This window comes from Neolamprologus multifasciatus, chromosome 16 (assembly GCF_963576455.1).
Source record: "Neolamprologus multifasciatus chromosome 16, fNeoMul1.2, whole genome shotgun sequence".
Lineage (NCBI taxonomy): Eukaryota > Metazoa > Chordata > Actinopteri > Cichliformes > Cichlidae > Neolamprologus > Neolamprologus multifasciatus.
The window spans coordinates 3039754-3060470 of record NC_140454.1 but is presented as its reverse complement, the minus strand read 5'-3'; the positions used below and the strand labels follow the sequence as shown (position 1 = coordinate 3060470).

General features: G+C 46.9%; 1 protein-coding gene across 5 annotated transcripts in view; it reads right to left on the bottom strand.

The window, feature by feature from the left end:
• Positions 1–7816: 7816 nt before the first annotated feature.
• The window catches only part of raph1a (Ras association (RalGDS/AF-6) and pleckstrin homology domains 1a), a 61691-nt gene continuing 48790 nt past the window's right edge, over positions 7817–20717 (bottom strand). For all 5 annotated transcript variants that reach the window (XM_085136178.1, XM_085136179.1, XM_085136177.1 and 2 more), the window contains 11 exons: positions 20494–20571; positions 18664–18738; positions 18487–18571; positions 15042–15163; positions 14507–14572; positions 14239–14382; positions 14050–14160; positions 13857–13955; positions 13412–13532; positions 12613–12743; positions 7817–10731 (listed from right to left, as the gene is read on the bottom strand). In XM_085136178.1, the coding sequence (XP_084992304.1) occupies positions 8377–10731; positions 12613–12743; positions 13412–13532; positions 13857–13955; positions 14050–14160; positions 14239–14382; positions 14507–14572; positions 15042–15163; positions 18487–18571; positions 18664–18738; positions 20494–20571 (3387 nt within the window). In that variant the 3' untranslated portion in view covers positions 7817–8376. The remainder of the gene's footprint in view (positions 10732–12612; positions 12744–13411; positions 13533–13856; positions 13956–14049; positions 14161–14238; positions 14383–14506; positions 14573–15041; positions 15164–18486; positions 18572–18663; positions 18739–20493; positions 20572–20717) is intronic.

Below are 20717 nucleotides of genomic sequence, written 5' to 3'. Positions count from 1 at the left end.
TTTGTCCATATTAGGTCGTATCTTACTGTCTAAAGCAGAAGGACTCTCAAGACTCACATACCCGTTATTCAATTTTTACATCTGCAAAAATGATTAAACTGTCCAATTCTATTATATTCAGCTTTATCTGGAAGAATAAAACACATCATACACGCAAATCACAGTTAAAGACTATGAAAACGGGGGCTTAAAAGCTTTAGACTTTGAATCCATTATTGCTGCGTTCAGGCTCAGATGGATGAACGACTGCATTTCCCTCAATCTATGTGGTACCATAATCCAAACAAACTCTTTAATAAGCTGGGGGGTTAAATTTTCTGCTCAGATGTGATTTTGAAATATCTGAGATTCCTCTTTTTCTATAAGCAAGCTTTGAATGTTGGGAAACTAATTTTCACCCACAATTCTGTGTTGTGGAATAACAGGGTCAGAGTCATCAATAAGAGTCCTTATTTAAATCAGACTGGTATGACAGCGGTGTGTGTTTTTGATCTGCTTGATAAAAATGGAAACTTGCTATATTATGAAGAATTTATTGATAAATATAAAATAGACGTTTCATTTAATAATTATAATAAGGTTTGTAAAGCGATACCCACACCATCGTAACACTTTAAAGTATTCACTAATAAGAACATGCTTACCTTCACTGACGAAAATACCTCAATATTTTCGTCAGTGAAGAACGGGGGTGTGTCTTAACACACCCCCGTTCTCTGCTAGCCATCGGGGCGGGGGGGCTGGGAAGAGATGCTGGCTGTCCGATTGGCCTCCCTGCTGCTGCGGAGCCTGGGGCGGTCTGCTTGCCTCCACCCCGGAGGGAAGGGTAATATCTCTTGGGTCTGGGTGCCGTTTCCATCTCTGGGGGTGAGGATACCTGGACCCGGGGTATAGAGTATGTTTGGGGAGTGTGATTGTGTGTACATGTCCATTTACGTTTATTCCTACGTTGGGCGAGTGCTGAGTGTTTGTATATGTGTGCATGAGGGTGGGAATGCATGTCTGTGTCTGTGTGTGCCTGTTTGTCTGTGTCTATATGTCAGGTCGGGTCTTAGACTCCACCTCTCTGGGAACTCCAAGGCCCTCCAAAGTGTGGAGGCCTATCTCCCCTCACCACACTCCCTGCCGGTGACTGATGCCCTCAGGGGTCGGTGCATTGTTGGTTCTTGGTGTCCAGGGCTGGGCGCTCGGGTATGTACCGGCTCACTCCCGGTGGCTACTTGGCGGGGCCTGGCGCCTGCTGCTCGGTCAGGCCTCTTCCGGGGCGCGGGGGGCCCTCGGGCCTCCGCCCTCTGTGCCTGCGGCTCGGTTCACTCTGGCACAGCTGGCTGCCGGCGGAGCCGGCGGGCACGCCGGTGCAGCCCCCTCTAGCTCCTGCCCGGTGGCTACTGGGTGACCCCTCGTCTGGGGATCCTCAGCCCTTCCCATGAAGGTGGCACGGATGCCCCTCCGGTGGTCCTCCTTGGGCTCTTGCACTCTGGGGCCTCTGGATGTCTGGGGCCTGGATCTCCTCCATGCCTGCTTCATGCCCTGGGGGACGGGGCTATGGCTCTCTACATCCTCTAGCAGACCATTACATGGGGAAACCATTTGAATACAAGCGCGCCGATCCACACAGGTGTGCACATGGGTGTTCACTGTTCGTAGACTTAAATCACACCTTTCTTGGCTGCTACTTCAAAGCACATTGTGCGCTGTCTGTCCTGCGTGCTGCACAACAACATTCAATATTTAGTATTTACTGCTGTTTACACTTAGCTAGATTAATGCGATGGTGTTGTGTATAGTATGTTGCTTTGTTTTTTTTTTTTTTGCTTGTTTTCTATTCTTTTTCTCTCAACAGGTGATCCCGGAGATATTTTTTCTTCCCCCCTTTCTCACTGTCCCTCTCCCCTTCTGTTTTTCTTTTCCTTCCTCTTTCTTTCTCCCTTTCCTATCCCTCACTCATGTCTGTCCCGTCTGTAACAACTGAAAATAAAATAAATAATAAAAACAAAGGTCGATCAAATGGACCAATACGGCAATGCCATGATGATCCATTTGGCAAAATAAATCCATTGGGTATCCTTGTTGGTCTTCAGACAACAATTCTGATGGCTAAAGAACCAAATGGGACAGGCAAAAAAAAAAAAAAAAAAAAAAAAAGAAAATACCTCAATAAAGGACAAACAGTTTAATAACAAGTTAATCTCTAATACCAGTTGGAGAACTCCTGTATAAAAGGTTTAAGTTTGAGGCCGACTCTTTTCTGTTCTTCTGATCCAGAAACACTGGAGCATCTATTTTTCACTTGCCAGTATGTTGATGCTTTTTGGTTTGAAATACTCTGTTGGGTTTCACTCAGAATTTCCAATATACCTTCCTTCACATCTAAGGATGTTCTTTACTTTATGGACAACCTGGATTCTGAAATCTCAGATGTTGTCAGTTTTGTAATAGTGCTGTGTACGTATTTTATTCATTCATATAAGTGGAAGATGCCTCTCCTCTGTTTACCGTCTTCTTGAATTACTTTTGTCAATATTTTAAGTCACTTAAGCTTATTTCAAATATGAATAAAAAGACTATGCTGTAAAATTGCTATTCTAATGTTCCTGCCTGTGTCAAATGGTCCATGTTCCTTATTATTTTACCCTAGAAACTTTATTTTCTCCCTGTAAAGTTATGACTTGCTTCACCATCTTTATAATGTAAATTGTTACAATTCTGGTCTGTTTCCTTGACTTGTTTTGTATATGAGCATTTCTTTCAATAAAGGTTTAAAAATAAACCCTGCAGGACCCCGGCACTCGAGGCCTGGAGTTGCCCACCCCTGCTATAGACAAACGACACTTTTTGCTGTGGTTGCTGGTTTGATCAACTCATTTTGTGGATGTTTTATAAACAAAGACTACAGCATGAATGTAATATCACACATTTGAAGCATCCATCACTGTGTGCATTTTGTTGCATCAGTTTACCCGCTAACAGGCATGCTCATGGAGTTCTGCTAGCTTGCCAGAAACATGGATCCACGCACTAACACGGCTTACAGACGTGTATACAAACGTTCAGATGTGCACACGTTTGAATCATTTCTCCTTTATTTTAAATGCAACAGCAGTCGTGACACCAAACAGCCATGTGCTCTGCTGGGCGTCCTCGAGCAAGACATTTTCAAGACATCAATCAGCGTCAAACTGTATCTCGAGCGTCGCTGAAACACACCGAGTGAGTACTTTCCTGCAGGGCAGTGGGTTATAGGAAGTATTTCTCTCAGGTGAATCCCTCCAACCTCCCCAACAACATCACCAAACAGGTGGTTGAAATGTTAAAACAAACTTAAACCATTTTCTCACCATAATTACAAACCGGAGGGGAAAAAACAACTGGAAGCTGAGATGATTGCCAAACTGGGGCAGGAATATCATATTTTTGGCATCTGTGCTGGTGCAGTGGTGGTGACATGTCATGCAGAGGATTTTCATCATTCAGGATTAAAAACTGGAAGGTAGAGACAGAGTGAGGTTAAGCGGCACATAGGAAAGAAAGATCAGAACATGGATTTAAAAACTTTATCAAAAATGACAGAGCAAGTTTCAGTAACTATGGTGGAAGCATCAGACGAACTACTCGACTGAGCTGAAGCGTCCTGCTGGCTACTCTAACCACATGTTCCCTCTGACTACTATCAGAAGACATGTTGCTAAAACAGAATCATTCATGTGTGACTTTATCTACTGACTTACAAAGGCTAACTACGACAGCTGACAGTGTCATGGTTGTATCCACTCTTAGCACCAGAGAAGTGGATTCTTTTAACAGGGTGCTCTTTTCTCGTGTCAGGCAGTGCTGAAAAATATTATTTTAACCAAACGTTAACCCTAAATGTTTGCACATGTGGGTGGGATCCTGTAGGTAAACAGTTCACAGAGCTGTCACCTTAATCCGATAGATATTTCAACTCCAAAGGTTAACATCAGGGTAAGATGTGGATGTTTCAGAGCTCAGTGTTTAAACAGGGCTCAAAAGACTTGCAGTTGACTGAAGCCCCATCTAGTCTTTAAAAAAAACACCACCAGGGGGCGCAAAAGTAAATAGAAAAGTGAAATTGTGCATTTCATGGTTCTATGAGTTAATTGCACCTGAACCTGTCCTAATAGAAGCTGTTGTTATTTTCAAAAGCACGTTCCAGCAATGGGACATTAAGGCCAACAGAGAGCTGGGCTACTCTCGGTCATCCTATCAGGTTGTTGCCCCATAAAAGCTCGAGATTAGTGTGTTTTGGCTACATCGTCACACAAAGATGCTAGTGAGTATGTCACAGATTACACCAGGCTTTAGGTCAGGGCGTGATGTAAACAATGCTTTTAACAGTTTGAGCATGTTGCTTTTCAGGCACTTGTTCCCAGCATATCCTTTAGTGTTTGATTACTTCAGTGGTCGCACACTTTCGCTAACTAACAAAGTGACTGAATAGTTAAAACACACACTCGTACAGTCTTCTTTCATTGGTGGACTTTAGGCTTGGGCAGCATCTTTGTCATATTTTACCAGGTTATTTCATGTTTGTCTGCATCTCGCCCCCACCCTGACCCCAGCTTGCACAGTGGGAAAGTATCATGTAAATTTCACTCAGCCATGACCCAGAACAAACTAATTACTGACACAGCTTACACATGGAAGCATCAGCTGGTGCTGGACTTCAAACATTAGTCACATGCAGGGTGGTTTTCTTACTTTGAGATTGCTGCATCAGTCTACATTATAATTTAACCCATTTCCATTGAAGCTGGCTGAAGACAGGCAGGTCTGACTGTGAAACGCTCTTCGGCCAATGACTTGTCAGTTACAAGTATACCTGATAAACACAGCATGACAAGGATTTACATAATGAACTTAATGAACGAACTTTTTATTCAATAGGACCAAAACGAGTGGCTGAGCGCCTCGTACTAGTGCGGGCAAAGACGTTACAGTAACAACACGTTCTCACTCCCAAAGCGTAACATTTTAGGCTAGGTGACAAATTGTCAACATATTACGTTTTCGGCTACCCACCACGTTCCTGAATGACGACCTCGGAAAAATGAGAACCGTATGGACTCAATCTACACATGTTCGCTCTTTTTCTTCAAATCGCTTACAAACACGCTACTTAACATCATTAAAGTCCTGGTTGAGCTCAGGAAAAAGGTTATGGTTAGGGCTGGAATACAGGGCTGGAACGTCTATTACCGCGGGAGCGTCATTGCACTGGATTTCGGCCATAACCCGCCGCGTACCATAAGAACGCCGAAGGGTTCTTATGGTAGGAGTCTTCTCTCACCCTCGTTCTCTGCTTTCTGCTGGAGCAGGGGGGCTAGGAGGAGGAGTTGGCCGTCCGACTGGGGTCCGGAGTGTGGGGCCTCCCTGCTGCTGCGGAGTCGGGGCGGTCTGCTTCTCCCCACTGCAGGGAAAAGGGTAACACAACCTGGGTCTGGGTGCAGTTCCCCCCTCCAGGGGCAAGGGTACCTAGACCCGGTTCGTAGAGTACGCTTGGGGAGTGTGATTGTGTGTACAGCGTCTCTTTATGTCTGTCTCCACGTTGGTTGAGTGTGGAGTAAGTGCATATGAGAGCATGAGGGTGGGAATGGATGTTTGTATCTGTGTGTGCCTGTATGTCTGTGTCTGTATGTCAGGTTGGGTATCAGATGCCACCTCTCTGAGGACAGCTCAGGCCCTCCAAGGTTTGGAGGCCTATCTCCCCCCACCACTTCCCCTGCCGGGGGCGGACTCCCTCAGACGTCGGTGCGTTGGTGGTTCTTTGTGTCCGGGGGTGGGCGTCCGGGTACACACCGGCTCACTCCTTGGCGGCTGCTTATCGGGGCCTGGAGCCTGGGGCTCGCTTGGGCCACTTCGGAGGTGGGGTGCCCCCGGCCTCTCGGCCTGGGGCTCGGTCACTCAGGCACAGCTGGCTGCCGGCGGAGCTCACGGGCACGTCACTGCAGCCCCCCCTGGCTTCTGCTCCGTGGCTGCTGGGTGACCCCTCATCTGGGACTCTCCTCAGCTCTTTCTGGGACAGTGGCGCGGCTGCCCCTCTGTTGGTCTTCCTTGGTCTCTTGTGTTCTGGGGGCCTCTGGATGTCTGGGGTTTTGATCTCCTCCATACCTGCTTCATGCCCTGGAGGACGGGGCAGTGGCCCCCCACACCCTCTAGCAGATCATTACATGAGGGAACCTTTTAAGAAAACAAGCGCGTCCATGCTCACAGGTGTACACACGGGTGATCACACACACAAACTACACCCTTTTTGGCTCCTACCTCAATGCACACTGTGCTGTCGATCTTACGTGCTGCACAATAATGTTTAATATTTAGTATTTACTGTCATATTCCCATATATCATTGTGATGTGGTTTATTGTATTACTCTCGTTTTCTTCTGCTTGTTTTCTTTTTTCTTTCTCAACAGGTGATCCAGGTGATCGATATATGTATTTTTTTTTTTTTTTTTTTTTTTTTTTTCTTCTGCTTATTCTGTTGGTTTTTGTTTTTTGCCCTTCTCCCCCGTCCCTCTTCTCAACTGTTTTTCTTCCCCTCTTTCTTTCTCCCTTTTCTTTCCCCCAGTCAAGTCTGTCCCGTATTCAGCAAGTGAAAATAAAATAAAGAATAAAAGGTGAATCAAATGGACCATTACGGCAAAGCTGGGATGGTCAATTTGGTAAAGAAAATCCGTTGGGCATCTTTCTTCGCCTTTAGACAATAATTCTGATGGCAAAAGAACCAAACGGGACAGGCAAAAAAAAAAAAAAAAAAAAAAAAAAAAAAAAAAAAAAAAAAAGAACGCCGAAGGTCTCCTTTTGCGTTCCTCAGGAACGCCGCGGGACGTGACAAAACGTCGGCATGTTACGCCTTGGGAGTGAGAACGGGCTGTTACAGTGTGATGAGATTCTGTGAGGACAGTGTGGTGACAGCGGGGGGGGATGACCTTCCTTTTAACAGGAAGACCTCTACAACATTGAGGGAGGCCCACCAACAACGATGTGGTGATTATGTCTGTCATTAAAAGGACGTCTTTGATATTGGAGCACGAAAGCTGAGCTCAGAGAATTAAACGTGACTCATCGTAACACTTAAATACAGACAGCTGAGAGAAAAGAAGTCCAGGTCCATCCCGACGGCCTCTACAGAGGGAAGACGAGAAAACAACAGGCGCAAATATACTCGTGTGATGTAATTTCAGTCCTAATTTGTTTATAATCTGTGCCCAGCATCCCTGGTTGAATGTCTACGTGACATACAACATGTTTTCAATCAGCAGATATTCCACCAATTGGTTTTACGCCCTGGGAGTCAGCAACCAATTAGCCACGAAGCTGCCAATCTCTTAACACCAGTGAAGTAGTGTAGTATCTTCTTATATCAGTGTAGCATCTTCTCGTTTGTGTCCTTGGGCAAGACACAACACCTACTGGTGTTGGCCAGAGGGGCCGATGGTGCGATATGGCAGCCTCGCTTCTGTCAGTCTGCCCCAGGGCAGCTGTGGCTACAACTGTAGCTGCCTCCACCAGTGTGTGAATGTGAGAGTGAATGAATAGTGGCATTGTAAAGCGCTTTGGGTGCCTTGAAAAGCGCTATATAAATCCAATCCATCATTATTATTAAACAGTTTGGTAGTTACTTGGCGGTTTGTTAAGAGTGGAACAAAAGAGACTTCTTTAGAAATGACCCAAATATAAACCCAGAGGAACTGGCTGTAGCCCAGATCTTTAGAGAAGAAGGCGGACCCATCCCCAGTCAAACTCATTCACTCCGGACACTTCTTAGAATCTTAAAATAACTATAACAACAATATCTTTCCAGTATTAAATAATCTTATATAAAAACACACAAAAACAGTTGGAAATAAATGGCAAACCTCCCTCTAAGGGCTCCCCGCCTGCCTCCCCCCTCAGTTCACAATACACATTTACACACTGCGCCGTCCTTCACTTATCCTCCTTCCCTTGATCAGTAACATCACTGCCACTGCTCCATGCAGTACCTGTTGTTTTGCAGCAAAAGGTCTCTGTTGCCGTTAAAGTCTTTGTCTCTTGTCGCGTTTCATTTAAGCTGCACAGACGTTGTGAAAAAAGCTCGATAGGTGACTTTTCTGCTTCGCTTGTATACAGATATATACATATACATACTTATTGGATTAAACATGTATTGTTAATGATAAGAGTAATGAGGCTAATATTAACAGGGTCTGAGATCAAGAGTAGGACACTTGCTACTTCCTCAGAGTCCGAGGGTGGATGGTTTAGGATGGAGCGAGACGGATAAGGAGAGACATTAATTATTTTCTCTTCAGGAACAATTACACCAAATTGTTGAGTTCAGTTCTTTAAGCTCCACCCACAGCGTCCTCCTTCCCCTACCACTCACTGGTCAGTTTGGTGCTTTGGTCCCGTTTCGGCGGAGCAGGAGGCGGGCCTCGCCGCAGCGTTGCATAGCCTGAGATGTTGGCGTGTTTGGCGGAGTGGGAGTGCGCGTGGTGGCGAGATAAAGTCTGAGAGTGTCCTCGGACTCCCTGCTGCTGCTGTTGCTGCAAGAGCTCAGGCGGAGGAGGGGGGAGGAGCGCCATGTCGTCCATGGTGCCCACAAGCTCCATCTTGGAGGAGGATATGAGGTGGGAGGAGGTAAGCGAGCCGTGGCGAGACACGGACTTCCTCTTAAGGGTTCGGTTTAGGTCTTCCAGGAAGTGAGATTTTAGTGCCAGGGAGCCCGGAGCAACGGATTTGGGGGAGGTGGGGGGAACAGGTGAGGAGGAATAGGAAGACAGTGATGGGGGTGGGGTCTGAGATAGAGGGGGTGGTGAGAGGGGCGTTGAAGTTGTATTATCGTACTGCGCCGTGTTGCTCATTCGCCGGTTCAGTGTTGGCGGAAGGACCGCCCCCTTTTTCAGCGACCCTTGTTTCCATGAGGACGAGGATAAGGAGGAGGTTGCCGGGTGTTGGTGTGACGGCATCTGGGGCTGGGGGTTCACCACTGCCACCTTTGGGGGTTGGTGAAAATCTGATGGGTGGGAAGGAGGAGGAGGAGGGAAGAGCTCAGAGTCACTGGGGGGAGGTGGGAAGTAGTCTGGGGACGAATCGAGGTGAGCAGGCTGGGAAGGAGGAGGTGGGGGCAGAGGACACTGGAAGTCAGCCGGCTGGTGGTGCTGCCCGGTCTGCAGTCCCTGGAGCGCCAGCGGCAGGTTCGCCAGGTTCAGTTTCCCTGGTTTGGGCAGCGGAGCAGGAAGTGAGGAAGAGTCTTTAGAAGGTGACCCCGTCGCGGACGAGGAGCTCGACGAGGTGCCCATTTGAGGAGCTTGGCCAAATTTGCTAACCAGGCTCTCAACCGTCTTGGGCCTCTCCTCCTGGGTCTCTCCTGACGAACTGGAGCGGATAGAGGAGGCTCTCTGAGGCGTGGGTGGGGGGCCCCGTTTGGAGGATCCCGTGGACGAGGAGGAAGGCGACCTCTTTATGGGCGAACTTGTCTTGGAGGACGAAGAAGAAGAGGGAGGAGGAGGGAACTCTCCCAGGGAGCTGTCGGTAGGAGGTGGTGGGAACTCTGGGGATTGTGGAGCCACGACGCTGCCAGGCTGCCACTTTGGTTTGGCCTTAACTGCTGGAGGAGACAAAGGGGCGGCGATCTTGGATCCCTCCATGTTGGAGTTAGGGGCGGGGTTTCCTGGGAACTGATTGACTATTTGTTTGACCAAAGAGGAGGTAGCAGCTGCAATGGAGACGGAAGAGGAGGTGGAAGAGGGAGAGATGGCGAGGTTTTTGGAGGAAAGGCTGTGCTGCTTTGGCAGAGTGGGAGGTGGCTGATTTGGGGAGTGTCCCGTGGAGAAACTCTGCTGCTTTTTAAATGATCCGTGTCCAACTTGTGGCTGCGTTGGAGACACGGGTGAGAGTGCGATGGGAAGGGAAGAGGGGCCGGAGGGTTTGGGAGCGGTGAGAGGAGGAAATCCTCCAGTGAAGGTTTTGGGAGGGGCAGGAGGTGGTGCGTTGGGTGACAGAGGTCGGAGACCTTGCAGGGAGGTTGGAGGAGACAGCTCAGTGGGAGGTGGAGGAGGAGGTTGGGGAGAGTTATCATCAGGCACTGCTGGGCTGAAGTCATACACCATGTTGGGAAACTTCTGTGCCAGGAACTGTTGGAGGCCCGTGTTGGAGAGTTGAGTGCACGCGCCAGGGATGGGCTCTGGAGGTGGTGGAGGTGGCAACCCATTGGCGTCCGGGCTCTCAGGGGGAGGAGGGGGTGGGAGATAGGAGGGCTCCTCCTCCAGCGGGGGTGGTGGAGGAAGAGCGGATGGGCTCGGAGGGCCAAATTTCAATGCTGCCATGGCTGAGCCCGGCGCTGGTGCCGTGGGTGGAGGAGGAGGGGGAGGAGACGGTGGTATCTGAGGGGGGGTGCTGTAGGCAGCTGGAAGGGTGTTGTAGTTGGAAGGTGAGGGTGGGGGGGCACCCGCCTGCTGCGTCCTGGATTGGTTCTGGCTCTGCAGGCGAGCCAGCGTGCTGTACTTCACGTATGAGGCGGGAGGCGCCGGCTGATGGGCCACGCTCGCTACAGGGGGCGGTGCAGGAGGCGACGGCGGCGACGGGGAGGAATCCTCAGATGGGACGAGGCTGTCGGTGAAGCTGGTCCGGGATGGGGGAGTCTGAGGCTGAGAGAGAGGGAGGGGCTGGGGGGAGAGGCTGGGTATCTGCACAGGGATGGGTCTACTGATCGGGTCGATCTTCATCATCTGCAGAGATCAGAGCGGGGGGGGGGGGGGGGGGGGGGGGTGCAGGATCAAGGCGTGGTGAGAAAGGAGGGGAAAAGAAAAAATGACCACAAGCTAAACACACCCGACTCTCAAAATTAAACAATCCACAAGAAGGCGAGACATCAAACGAGTGCAGAGAGCACACACAAACATTTACTGAAGAAACTCCAATCGTGTGAGGTCTTAACATGCCCTATATACAAAGGTACTGAATGTGTTTGTTATTAAATGTGTTTATACACCAGTTAGTATTTAATCATTAGTAACATTCTGCTCCTCTGTTTCCTGTCTTCCTCCCTGCTAAAGCTTTCTTCCTTTGAAAAGAGTTTTTCTTGCCACTGTCGCCCAATGCAGGCTCATGGGGGGTTTGTCTGGTTGTTGGGATTGTCTCTGTTTTATTGGAGCGTCTTATATATAAAGCACCTCGTTGTTGTGATTTATATCAATAAAACTGACAACATGCCTTGTTTGTTTGTTGCATTTAAGTCAGTTTTTTGATTTGTTACAGTTGTATCAACATAGTTTATTGTTAAATCCCCCAAACTGATTTTATCTCGTATAAAATGTTACAAGTTGTCCTTTTATATTCATATCTATATTTATTCCTATATGTCAATATTTATCTATCGTAACTTTGTTCCTAAACTAATTTAATACGAGTTCTTGTTGTTTGTTGTGTATTTGCTGCTCAATTTGCATCTGGGATTCATAAAGTTTCTCTGATTCTGAAGTTACTATAATGTTAAAGTTTTCGTGCAGGGGGACACGTAGGCCAGCAGCAGGCTGTCAGTATACAGGCAATGAACAGTGGAAACCTTCTCATTAAATCAACACACTGCTGAATCACTGTATGCCCAAGTCATAGTTAGCAAACGATGCATATTTCAACATTATTATTAGAGTTCAATGTTATTGACACATTATATATTCTGGGCAGGTGTCAGGTTCCTCTGACACGCTTGTCTGAGGCAGTTTGTGGTTTAGCTGCTGTTCCACGTTCTTTATAAACTCTTTGTTTGGCATCAAACTCAACGATGTTCACCGTGAACCGGGCTCAAACATGTCTGGTTAGCTTTAGTTAAACATTATTAAAATGTTTGCTAGTCAGGGCACTCACACCACGAGGTTAGGAAGAAAATCCAACAGGTCGGCTGCAGCCGTTTAAAACAGGCGAAAACCAACATATACATGTTCCCATAGAGACAAGCTGGCGGGATGGTCCTGACTCTAACCTCACTGGGGTCACCGTGAGTGTGACCCCTCCACGTACAGTAATGATAACAAGCCTGTGTTACATTACATGATATAATGACACTGGCTGCAGCGCAGCAGCAAAAAGAACATCTTTGACTTGCAAACACTCTGAATGATTTAGCTTTTTGTCAGCAGCTACTGGCTTTCTGATGACCAACAAAAAGTCCTGAATCCTAACTATACATCTGCAATATCTACATTTGCTTGTTTTTACTGTAGCTTTTTAAAGACTCGTACAGTTTGGGGTATTTTCACCTTCAAACTGATGCACAGAAATGCTGGAGGAAGCAGCGTGGGCCTAAAGTCGAGGAAAACATCTACATCTACCAGATTTACTCAACTGTTCAATGTCACGATTGTCTATTTTTGAACTGCAGCTCAAGTGTCACTTCAAATAAAACCAGTGTTTTAAAGATTGCAGCCAAGCTGTTGACATGCCGGTTACATCACTTCCTGTCTAACCTCCACTCCCTCCTCCTCCTGCACAAAGTGGAACTGGCATACGTCCCTTCATCTTTGATCGCTGGTAGGAAAGCAGAGGGGAAACGTGGGCGAAGAACACAAGCAAACAGATGATGAAGCGACACGCTGTGAGCACGACCGCACCTCTCCTTGCGTTCCTCTCCTCCAAGCGTCGGAGAAAATGGAGCTGACGACACTCTGGGAGCGGGTGTGGCCCGATGATGTCATCTCTGATACACCGCTGTCTGACTGGCTCGAGTGGTTGGACTGGGATTCTGGAGGGTTAAGAAAACATTGAAAAACTGGTGACAGTGTGTCTACTTGGAGGCCCTGACGTGAGAGAAAAGATTAGCTCATGTGAGCGCCTACGATCGCCGTAACGCTCCGACAATCCATCAAGCGGTGCGGCTTCGTAGCTTAGCAAAGTCGTACTGAAACATCTGACAGATTTTCGAGCGCCGTGTACATAAAATCATTTCGAGGTCAGTAAACACAACCAGAGTTCATACATAAGGCACACGGGATTATAAGGGGCTCTGTCGACTTTCAGAAAAATCAAAGGATGATTTTAAGTGTGCCGTATTTTCCAAACAACACGGTAATAACGACGGCCCGCTAGCATGCTCTACCAAAAATAGTGCTTTGTTGTGTATCTGACGGACGAAAGCTAAACCAGTTCCACACCAGTGAAGTTGCAGCATTTTTACAAACCAGTTCTGGTTCATCGTTTCATTGAACGATCCACTTTCACTCTTTTCATTCTGCGTCGCCGCCATGTGAGTATGTAAACAAAGGCACTGCGCATGCGCGTTTTACCCATATTCTATCGCCATATTTCATTTTCTTATGGTTGCCCAACATTACACCGTATCACCATGAACGGGATGATATGGCCCCGCCCTACCAGCCAGTGAATGATCTCAACCAAAGGAGGCACACGGACCTGGAAGGCTGGAGGAGCTGGATCCAGACTTGATGGAAGACGAAGACAGGGAGGACCAATCATAGGCTGCCTCCGACCTCCTCATCGCTTCCTGGAAGTTGATGTACAGCTGCTTCCCGTACTGATGGACACATACACAGGTGACACTTTACTCAAGACAGGCAGCTTCAGCAAGTCAAGTCACAGGTTACACACTCTGATAAACAGGTGGGCTGAGAAAAGGAGCACACAGGCAATCAGAGCGCTTAACGTTTGGCAAAGTTAGCTGGTACAGGGAAAAGAATTAGAGCTAAAACACATCATTTAACAATCATCATTTTCATGGTGCACCAGCACGGTCCTGTGTCCCAGTCTGTGAGCCGCACCAACATCATACACTACGAGTGAATCATCTCAAATTAGCGCCGTCGTGTGATGTGACAGGGAGACTGTGTGAAACGGTTACCTTAGCGATGCGGATACTGTTGATCCACTGCTGCAGGGTTCTGACATCATCACAGCAGAGATATTTGATGTACTGTGACTTCTTCTGGATCTGAGGGTGCTACAAAAACACACTGCATTAACTCACTGGATACTATTAGACCCCTCCACGCGTCACTACAGTTTCTCACCACTAGATGGCAGTATGCACCTACCTTCAGCACCATGCAGTAGTCTGTGGGAGCCTTGTACTTGCTCTTGTAGTCCTGACCAAGGTAGACATTAACATGATCCAGCTGGAGGAAACACGCCAGGTCTCTGGATGCCTACACAAACACACACATCTCACAACTTTGCACCAAACACTTCTGGCTGTATGACAACGTGCTGCCTCCATCACACACCTTGGCCTTGCCCTTGGGGACGTAGTAGATGCCCGAAGCCCTCAGCAGAAAGTAGCGCTTCTTCCAGGACTTTTTGCCATCCTCCTTCAGCCATAAGACGCCCTCCATCTCAGGGACGGACACGGAGCTGCCCCCGAAACACTCCTGATATACAAAAATTAAAACCATCACGTACAGTCTCGTTCTACATGTTTAGCCAGCATTTCATGTCAGGATCCAACAGAAGGGAATCTGATGAGGACACAGAGGAATAAAAATAGAGACCGACCTCTAACAGAGCCTCCTTGTTCCTCTCGGCCATCTCGCATGTCTCCTTCCTCCCCAACAAGTAGTTCTGCAGGAGACAGTGAGCATGAGAAAGAAGGGCGAGGTGAGGAGCAGGAAGTCCAAGAGAAGGTTCAGTCGAGAAGTCGCAGCAATCGGCTCATTATTGTCCAACTTCTGGTTTAAGGTCGACCCTAATGTTCAGGAAAAAGTCCCACTGTGACCTGCACTATGCTGCATGTGGAGATCTGAGGCTCCACTGGGAACCCGACCAGAATCCGTCCCCATGAATGAGAGCGGCGTCCTGCGGCGCTGTGAGGGACAACACGCCAGTTCTCCACCTTGCTCATCACCTGTTACCATTTACAAGATTTGCCTGGAAGCTTCTGCACCTCCTCTGACAGAAAACTTGAGTTCTGACAAACTGGAGGACACCCAAACGCCGTCGCAGAGACGCGTTTGATTCTTATGAGCCGATTGCTGAACTTTTGAACATGGGGTCATCATTGCAGGGTGCTTTACATGTGCATGTGCCTCACCTGGGGGTTTTTGAACAGAGCATACTTCTCGATACGCTCAGTGAACATCAGGCGGTTCTGGCTGTCTCTGGTCCAGTTCAGCAGGTTCTCCACGAGGTTCTCGTGATCCTCAAAGATCCGCTCTGCATACAGTCAAAGTCCAGACCGCAGCGTTAAAATCACTGCTAGTCCACCGCTAACACTTTCAAAGATTTTGTCATGAAGCAAACGATAAAGTGTTTCACACGAGCTAAAGATCTGGAAATGTCACCGCTGCCCTGACACGTTTCAGCTTTCCGTACGTCCACGTTTAAAATCTCACAACAGGAGACTTTTTATTTTCCTACAATAACAACCCAAAAAATGTTTTGCTGTGAGTTTCGTGACCAGTTTATGAATACTAACATGTGATTAAAGAGGTGTGTTTGTTGATACACGTCAGCTTTCCTTCAATCAGCAGAAGAATCCTCATTAGATCATTCCTGCTGTGCAGTGACATCAGCTTCAGGTCTCAAACAGGAAGTCAATTTATTGCTGGTGCCCAGCAGGGTGCTGGTGTGGAAATCGACGTGGAAAGCATCACTTACTTGATTAATTAGTGCAGCTTGATTTAAATCTAACCCAGATTGTGGTTGTAAGCAGAGCTTTGAGACACGTGGATTTGTGTAAACGAGGAAGCTTTAGATTCAGCTGATGTGATCAAACACACTTTGACGTCCCTCTCTTTCATAACACTGCTGACCGCAATTCAGCAGAAGCCCTGAAGATGTAGGTTAGATCACACGCATCACTGCCCTGGACCTACAAACAGACTGTGTGTGTGTCAAAGTCTGTTAAACTGAGGCGAAGCTTGTAGTACAGTGTGTGCTACATACACGCAGTTCAACCCCCAAAGGAAGTGTGTTTGCAGCTGAATATCTGTGCTGTCACTGATGGCGAAACATCACTGAATACAATTACAAATCTAAGCTAAACACCAGAGCTGAGCTTCACTAGTTTGGTTAAACTCACTGAACAAGTCTGGTAGATCACAAACCCCAGTCTGCTTCACACGGTGAACACGAACACGTTACACTCATTTAACAACAGTGTAAGATTTTAAAAAGAACCCTCTTGTTGATTGATGACCATAAAACCAGGTTCAGTTTCTAAGAGCTCACATTGAACACGGAGCTACAGTGATGCTAAACCAGATGTGACAGTGACGGAGGGGTCGAACCGTAACATCTGTCAACCACTGCTCATCAGCCATATGTCCCAAAATAAGTGCCTGAGCCTAGAATTTCACCTGCAACATGTTTTCCCAAAGACTGTATGACTGCAGCCATTCCCCAACTCTCTGTGAATGGTACTCATGGCCATTGATCAGTGGTTGTTGATCAATGGTCATGAGAATTTGCATAATTAAGATTAAGGAACTGACCTCACAGCCCATTGTTCCTCCAGTGGGCTGGTTTCAGTCATTATGCAAATGTTCTGTTTATAAGATTGAAACCTGCAGTCAGCTGAGACTGAAGACATCACCTGATGATGATGAAACGTTTCTCCCATGAAACGCTACGTCCAGATGAACAGAATCAACTTTTGGAGACAAAGACTGTATGACTGGAAGTACGTGCAGCAGCGTGGGACGTCAAAAAGAGGGCACGTCACGTAGTGTCCATGTGTAAATATGGGAACAGTTTAGAAAAGTATGACTCAGTGTGGATCACAACAGCTGGTGTTTAGAGATGAGGTCATCTAAGCTTCCACTGCAGCCACCAGCTGTACTTTCATACTGCATTTTCCATCTGTGATATATATAAACATTAGGGGCAACGATACTCGTATCGATATTGAACCGTTCGATACAGTGCTTTCGGTTCGGTACGCATATGTATCGAACAATACAACATTTTTAATTTATTTTATCAACTTTCCTTCTGACGATGCTGTCTGTGTTGAGCGCTCAGTGGATCTGCGCTCGACAGTGCAGCCTAGGCGGAGTAGTCGAACGCAGATTCACTGAGCGCAGCGCAAGCTAGCAAGACAGAAGCTAAGCTCGTTGCAACATGGCAAACTGAACCTCCCCCACCCTCATTCAGATCTGGCGTTTGGAACTATTTTGGTCTTCATGTGACGTATGACCCTGAAGGTAAGCGCGTCATGGACTAAAGTAAAACAGTATGTCGGATGTGCCAGCAATGCTCAATTACATTGGTGGGAACTAGTGCGTTAGCGCAGTTAGCTCGTTAGCGCAGTTAGCTCATTAGCGCAGTTAGCTCGTTAGCGCAGTTAGCTCGTTAGCGCAGTTAGCTCGTTAACGTGTTGGCCGTCCAGCCCCACGCACGGGGCGATCCGCGGTAGCTCGTTAACGGAGATTTGCCGTGTTGTGGCGTTAACGTCATTTCAGATTAACGCTGACAGCACTAGTGGGAACACAACGAATATGACTGCACATTTACTCCGACATCATCCTAGTGCAAAGACAAGTGGAAGCAGACAAAAACAACAAGCACGCATGCTACAAACTTTACCCGAGTCATTTAGACAGCCGTTAGCACATGATTCTCCTTATGGGGACCTGATATGTTTAATATGCTGCTGAGTGTGTGTGTGTGTGTTTATTTTTATGCTCCTCTTTCCCTTCCCATTTCTGGGCCACCTGTCAGACGGACGTGTATTTGGGATTTTGGAGGACTGAACTGGAACGCGTTTGTGGTGGAAACCTCTCTGTGTGCAGTGTTGCCAACTTAGCGACTTTGTCGCTATATTTAGCGAGTTTTCAGACCCCCTAGCGACTTTTTTTCTACAAAAAGTCGCTAAAAAAAGACGTGGAAGCGCATATCGCTTTTACTCTCAACAAGCAGCGGGTGCTGTAACGCAGTCAGTTCTTCTTTTACTCTTATGCTGTTTTGTGGATCAGGTTTAAAACTACTTATAAACACACACACAAAGTAACTCCACCAGAGTGCCTATTTCGGGTCACTTTTGCCGGTCCAAGCCCGGGTAAAGGAGCAGGGTTGGAATTGTGACATTACAAAAAACAATAATTGCTAAAAGAAATTTAATTTGTAGTTCTAAATAAATTCTAAATGCATTTAGGACGTTTTTTGCTCACTTTATGTCTCGTCCACGATGTTATTTCTCTCTCCAGCAGCGTAGGTTACAATTACATTAGCATGACCAATTATGCAAATTAGGTGATGACGTCATTTAGCGACTTCTAGCGACTTTTAGGACAACCAATAGCGATTTTCCTTACTGAGGAGTTGGCAACACTGTCTGTGTGCTGTGTGAAGGGTTTGCATTAGTCTGTACACATCAGGGACCCTCAACACAAACTTTTAGCAGTGCTGCACATTAAAAAACCCAACATATTATATAATTTTTTAGTAATTTCTCTCCCTGTGTTTGCTTTCAGGAAACAGGAGTACACATGACGTCATGAGCAGACAGAGGAGCCTCTGTGTACACGTGAACTCACCCATCTGCAACTCGCTGATGGTTTCCACCAGTGACCAGTCCGCACTGTAGCCACAGTGAGATTTCTCCAGCAAACTGTCCAGAACCTAAAGACAGGGACATACTGTGAGATTAGCGCTGTGCTCATACTCTACTGCTTTTTAAACTAACTGCATGGCTACACCAGCAGGAGCCGTACCTGTCTGACCGTTTGCCGTTCGTCCACCATCATGGTCTTTGAGCTCTCGTCTGACAGATGAACACGAATCACCAGCTGTGAGCAGGAGGAGAGAGCAGAGTACGTAACACGGCTAAATGTGAGCTGCTAACATCTTGTAAGCTAACCTTAGTCAGGCTAATGTTGCTAGCAACTAGCGTTTTCTTTTTAGGCTAGCGCACTGGCTAATGTTAGCTTTTCATGGGTAATGGCTAACACAATGTTTTATATAAGCTAATAGTATCGTTGTTTTCAGCTTCTTGTTTTCACAATTTATTGTTTGTTTTTAATTAATTTAGGCTAGCGCACTGGCTAATGTTAGCTTTTCATGGGTAATGGCTAACACAATGTTTTATATAAGCTAATAGTATCGTTGTTTTCAGCTTCTTGTTTTTACAATTTATTGTTTGTTTTTAATTAAATCTCCGACACTGAAACCAGCGCTGAGCTACACTCGTTTTATTGAAGCCTTTCTTGAAAGAAAGTTACAAACGTGATTACTTTATATTTACAGTACTCGTTCATTTATTGGTTAGCATAGTATAGGCTTGTTCATTGTTTTTGAAAATGATAAAATATGTTGCTATATGAATATTTCTCCCATCTGCTAGTACGGTGTACGTCATTCTGTATGCAGCGAAACAGTGCAAACCTTCTAGAGTCTTCAGGTTTACCGTCATCTACGCCAGGGGTGGGCAACTCCAGGCCTCGAGGGCCGGTGTCCTGCAGGTTTTAGATCTCACCTTGGGTCAACACACCTGAATCACATGATTAGTTCGTTACCAGGCCTCTGGAGAACTTCAGGACATGTTGAGGATCTATTTAACCATTTAAATCAGCTGTGTTGGTTCAAGGACACGTCTAAAACCTGCAGGGACACCGGCCCTCGAGGCCTGGAGTTGCCCTGATCTACGCAGTGATGTCAGGGAACCGAAATCAGTGCATCATGAACTGAATTCAAATGTTAGAAAACATCTGAATACACTGTTGTCAGTAAGAAAGCTTGCACGTAGAGTCTGACACTCATATTGGCAGAAGCTGGAGTGAGCACAGCTCCTGCAGGCTTTGGTAAAGTCCAGCTGCTGTCAGGTTGAATTACGGCCTGTTGTGATTGGTTCTCTTTGTGTTAATCACCACCAATCAGCAGTGATAGCAGTGCGTTTGAGTCAAAGTAAAGTTTCCAAAGCAGAAACGTGAGCTGGTCTCTTTACATACATGATTACATTTTTAACAACCTCATCTCAAAAGTCACCTCATATCACACTTTCCTTTAGAGCCAGTTCTATGCAGCCAGTAAGTGTTCATTCTTGTATTATTAAAAAACGTGAGCGATGGGTCGAGTGTGATTTTATGGGCTTTGTGCACACAGCTGTTCACACATCTGCCTCTTTCTCTAATGGAGGCTTTTACAGACAGGGTGCCGAAAGATCACTTTTCTGGAGCTTTGTGCAGGATCAACATACAGATGATTCAACACACACACACACCCAGCTACCTGAGTGAGTGTGTGTGTGTGTGTGTGTGTGTGTGTGTGTGTGTGTGTGTGTGTGTGTGTGTGTGTGTGTGTGTGTGTGTGTGTGTGTGTGTGTGTGTGTGTGGGGGGGGGTAAATCCAGGTTGGTAATCCCTCCTCTCTCTGGGATTGGAACTTAACTTGCAGCGGTCATTATGTAGAGTGCTCAGTGTGTGTGTGCATGTGTGTTGACCCCAGCTGTTACTGACCAGAGCTTTCAGTGTGGAGTAACACTGACCTGACCCAGAAAATAAAGTGCGGCGAGCACGTGCCGCAGCTGCCAGACAACGCGTGGCTCACCTTCTTCACCTGGGCCTCCTTGATCTTCTCGAGGGCCAGTCGGATGTTCTCCGCCTTCAGTTTGGCAGCCTGCTCCTCCTACAGACACACACACCGGTCAGTCAGTGCAAACAGCCGTCACTCAGCACCGAGCTCGTCACCTACCTGATTCCTCCAACATGAGTTCATCGTTTATTTCACAGCCAACTCTTCTGTGTCTGCTTGATGCCAAATAATATTTGCGA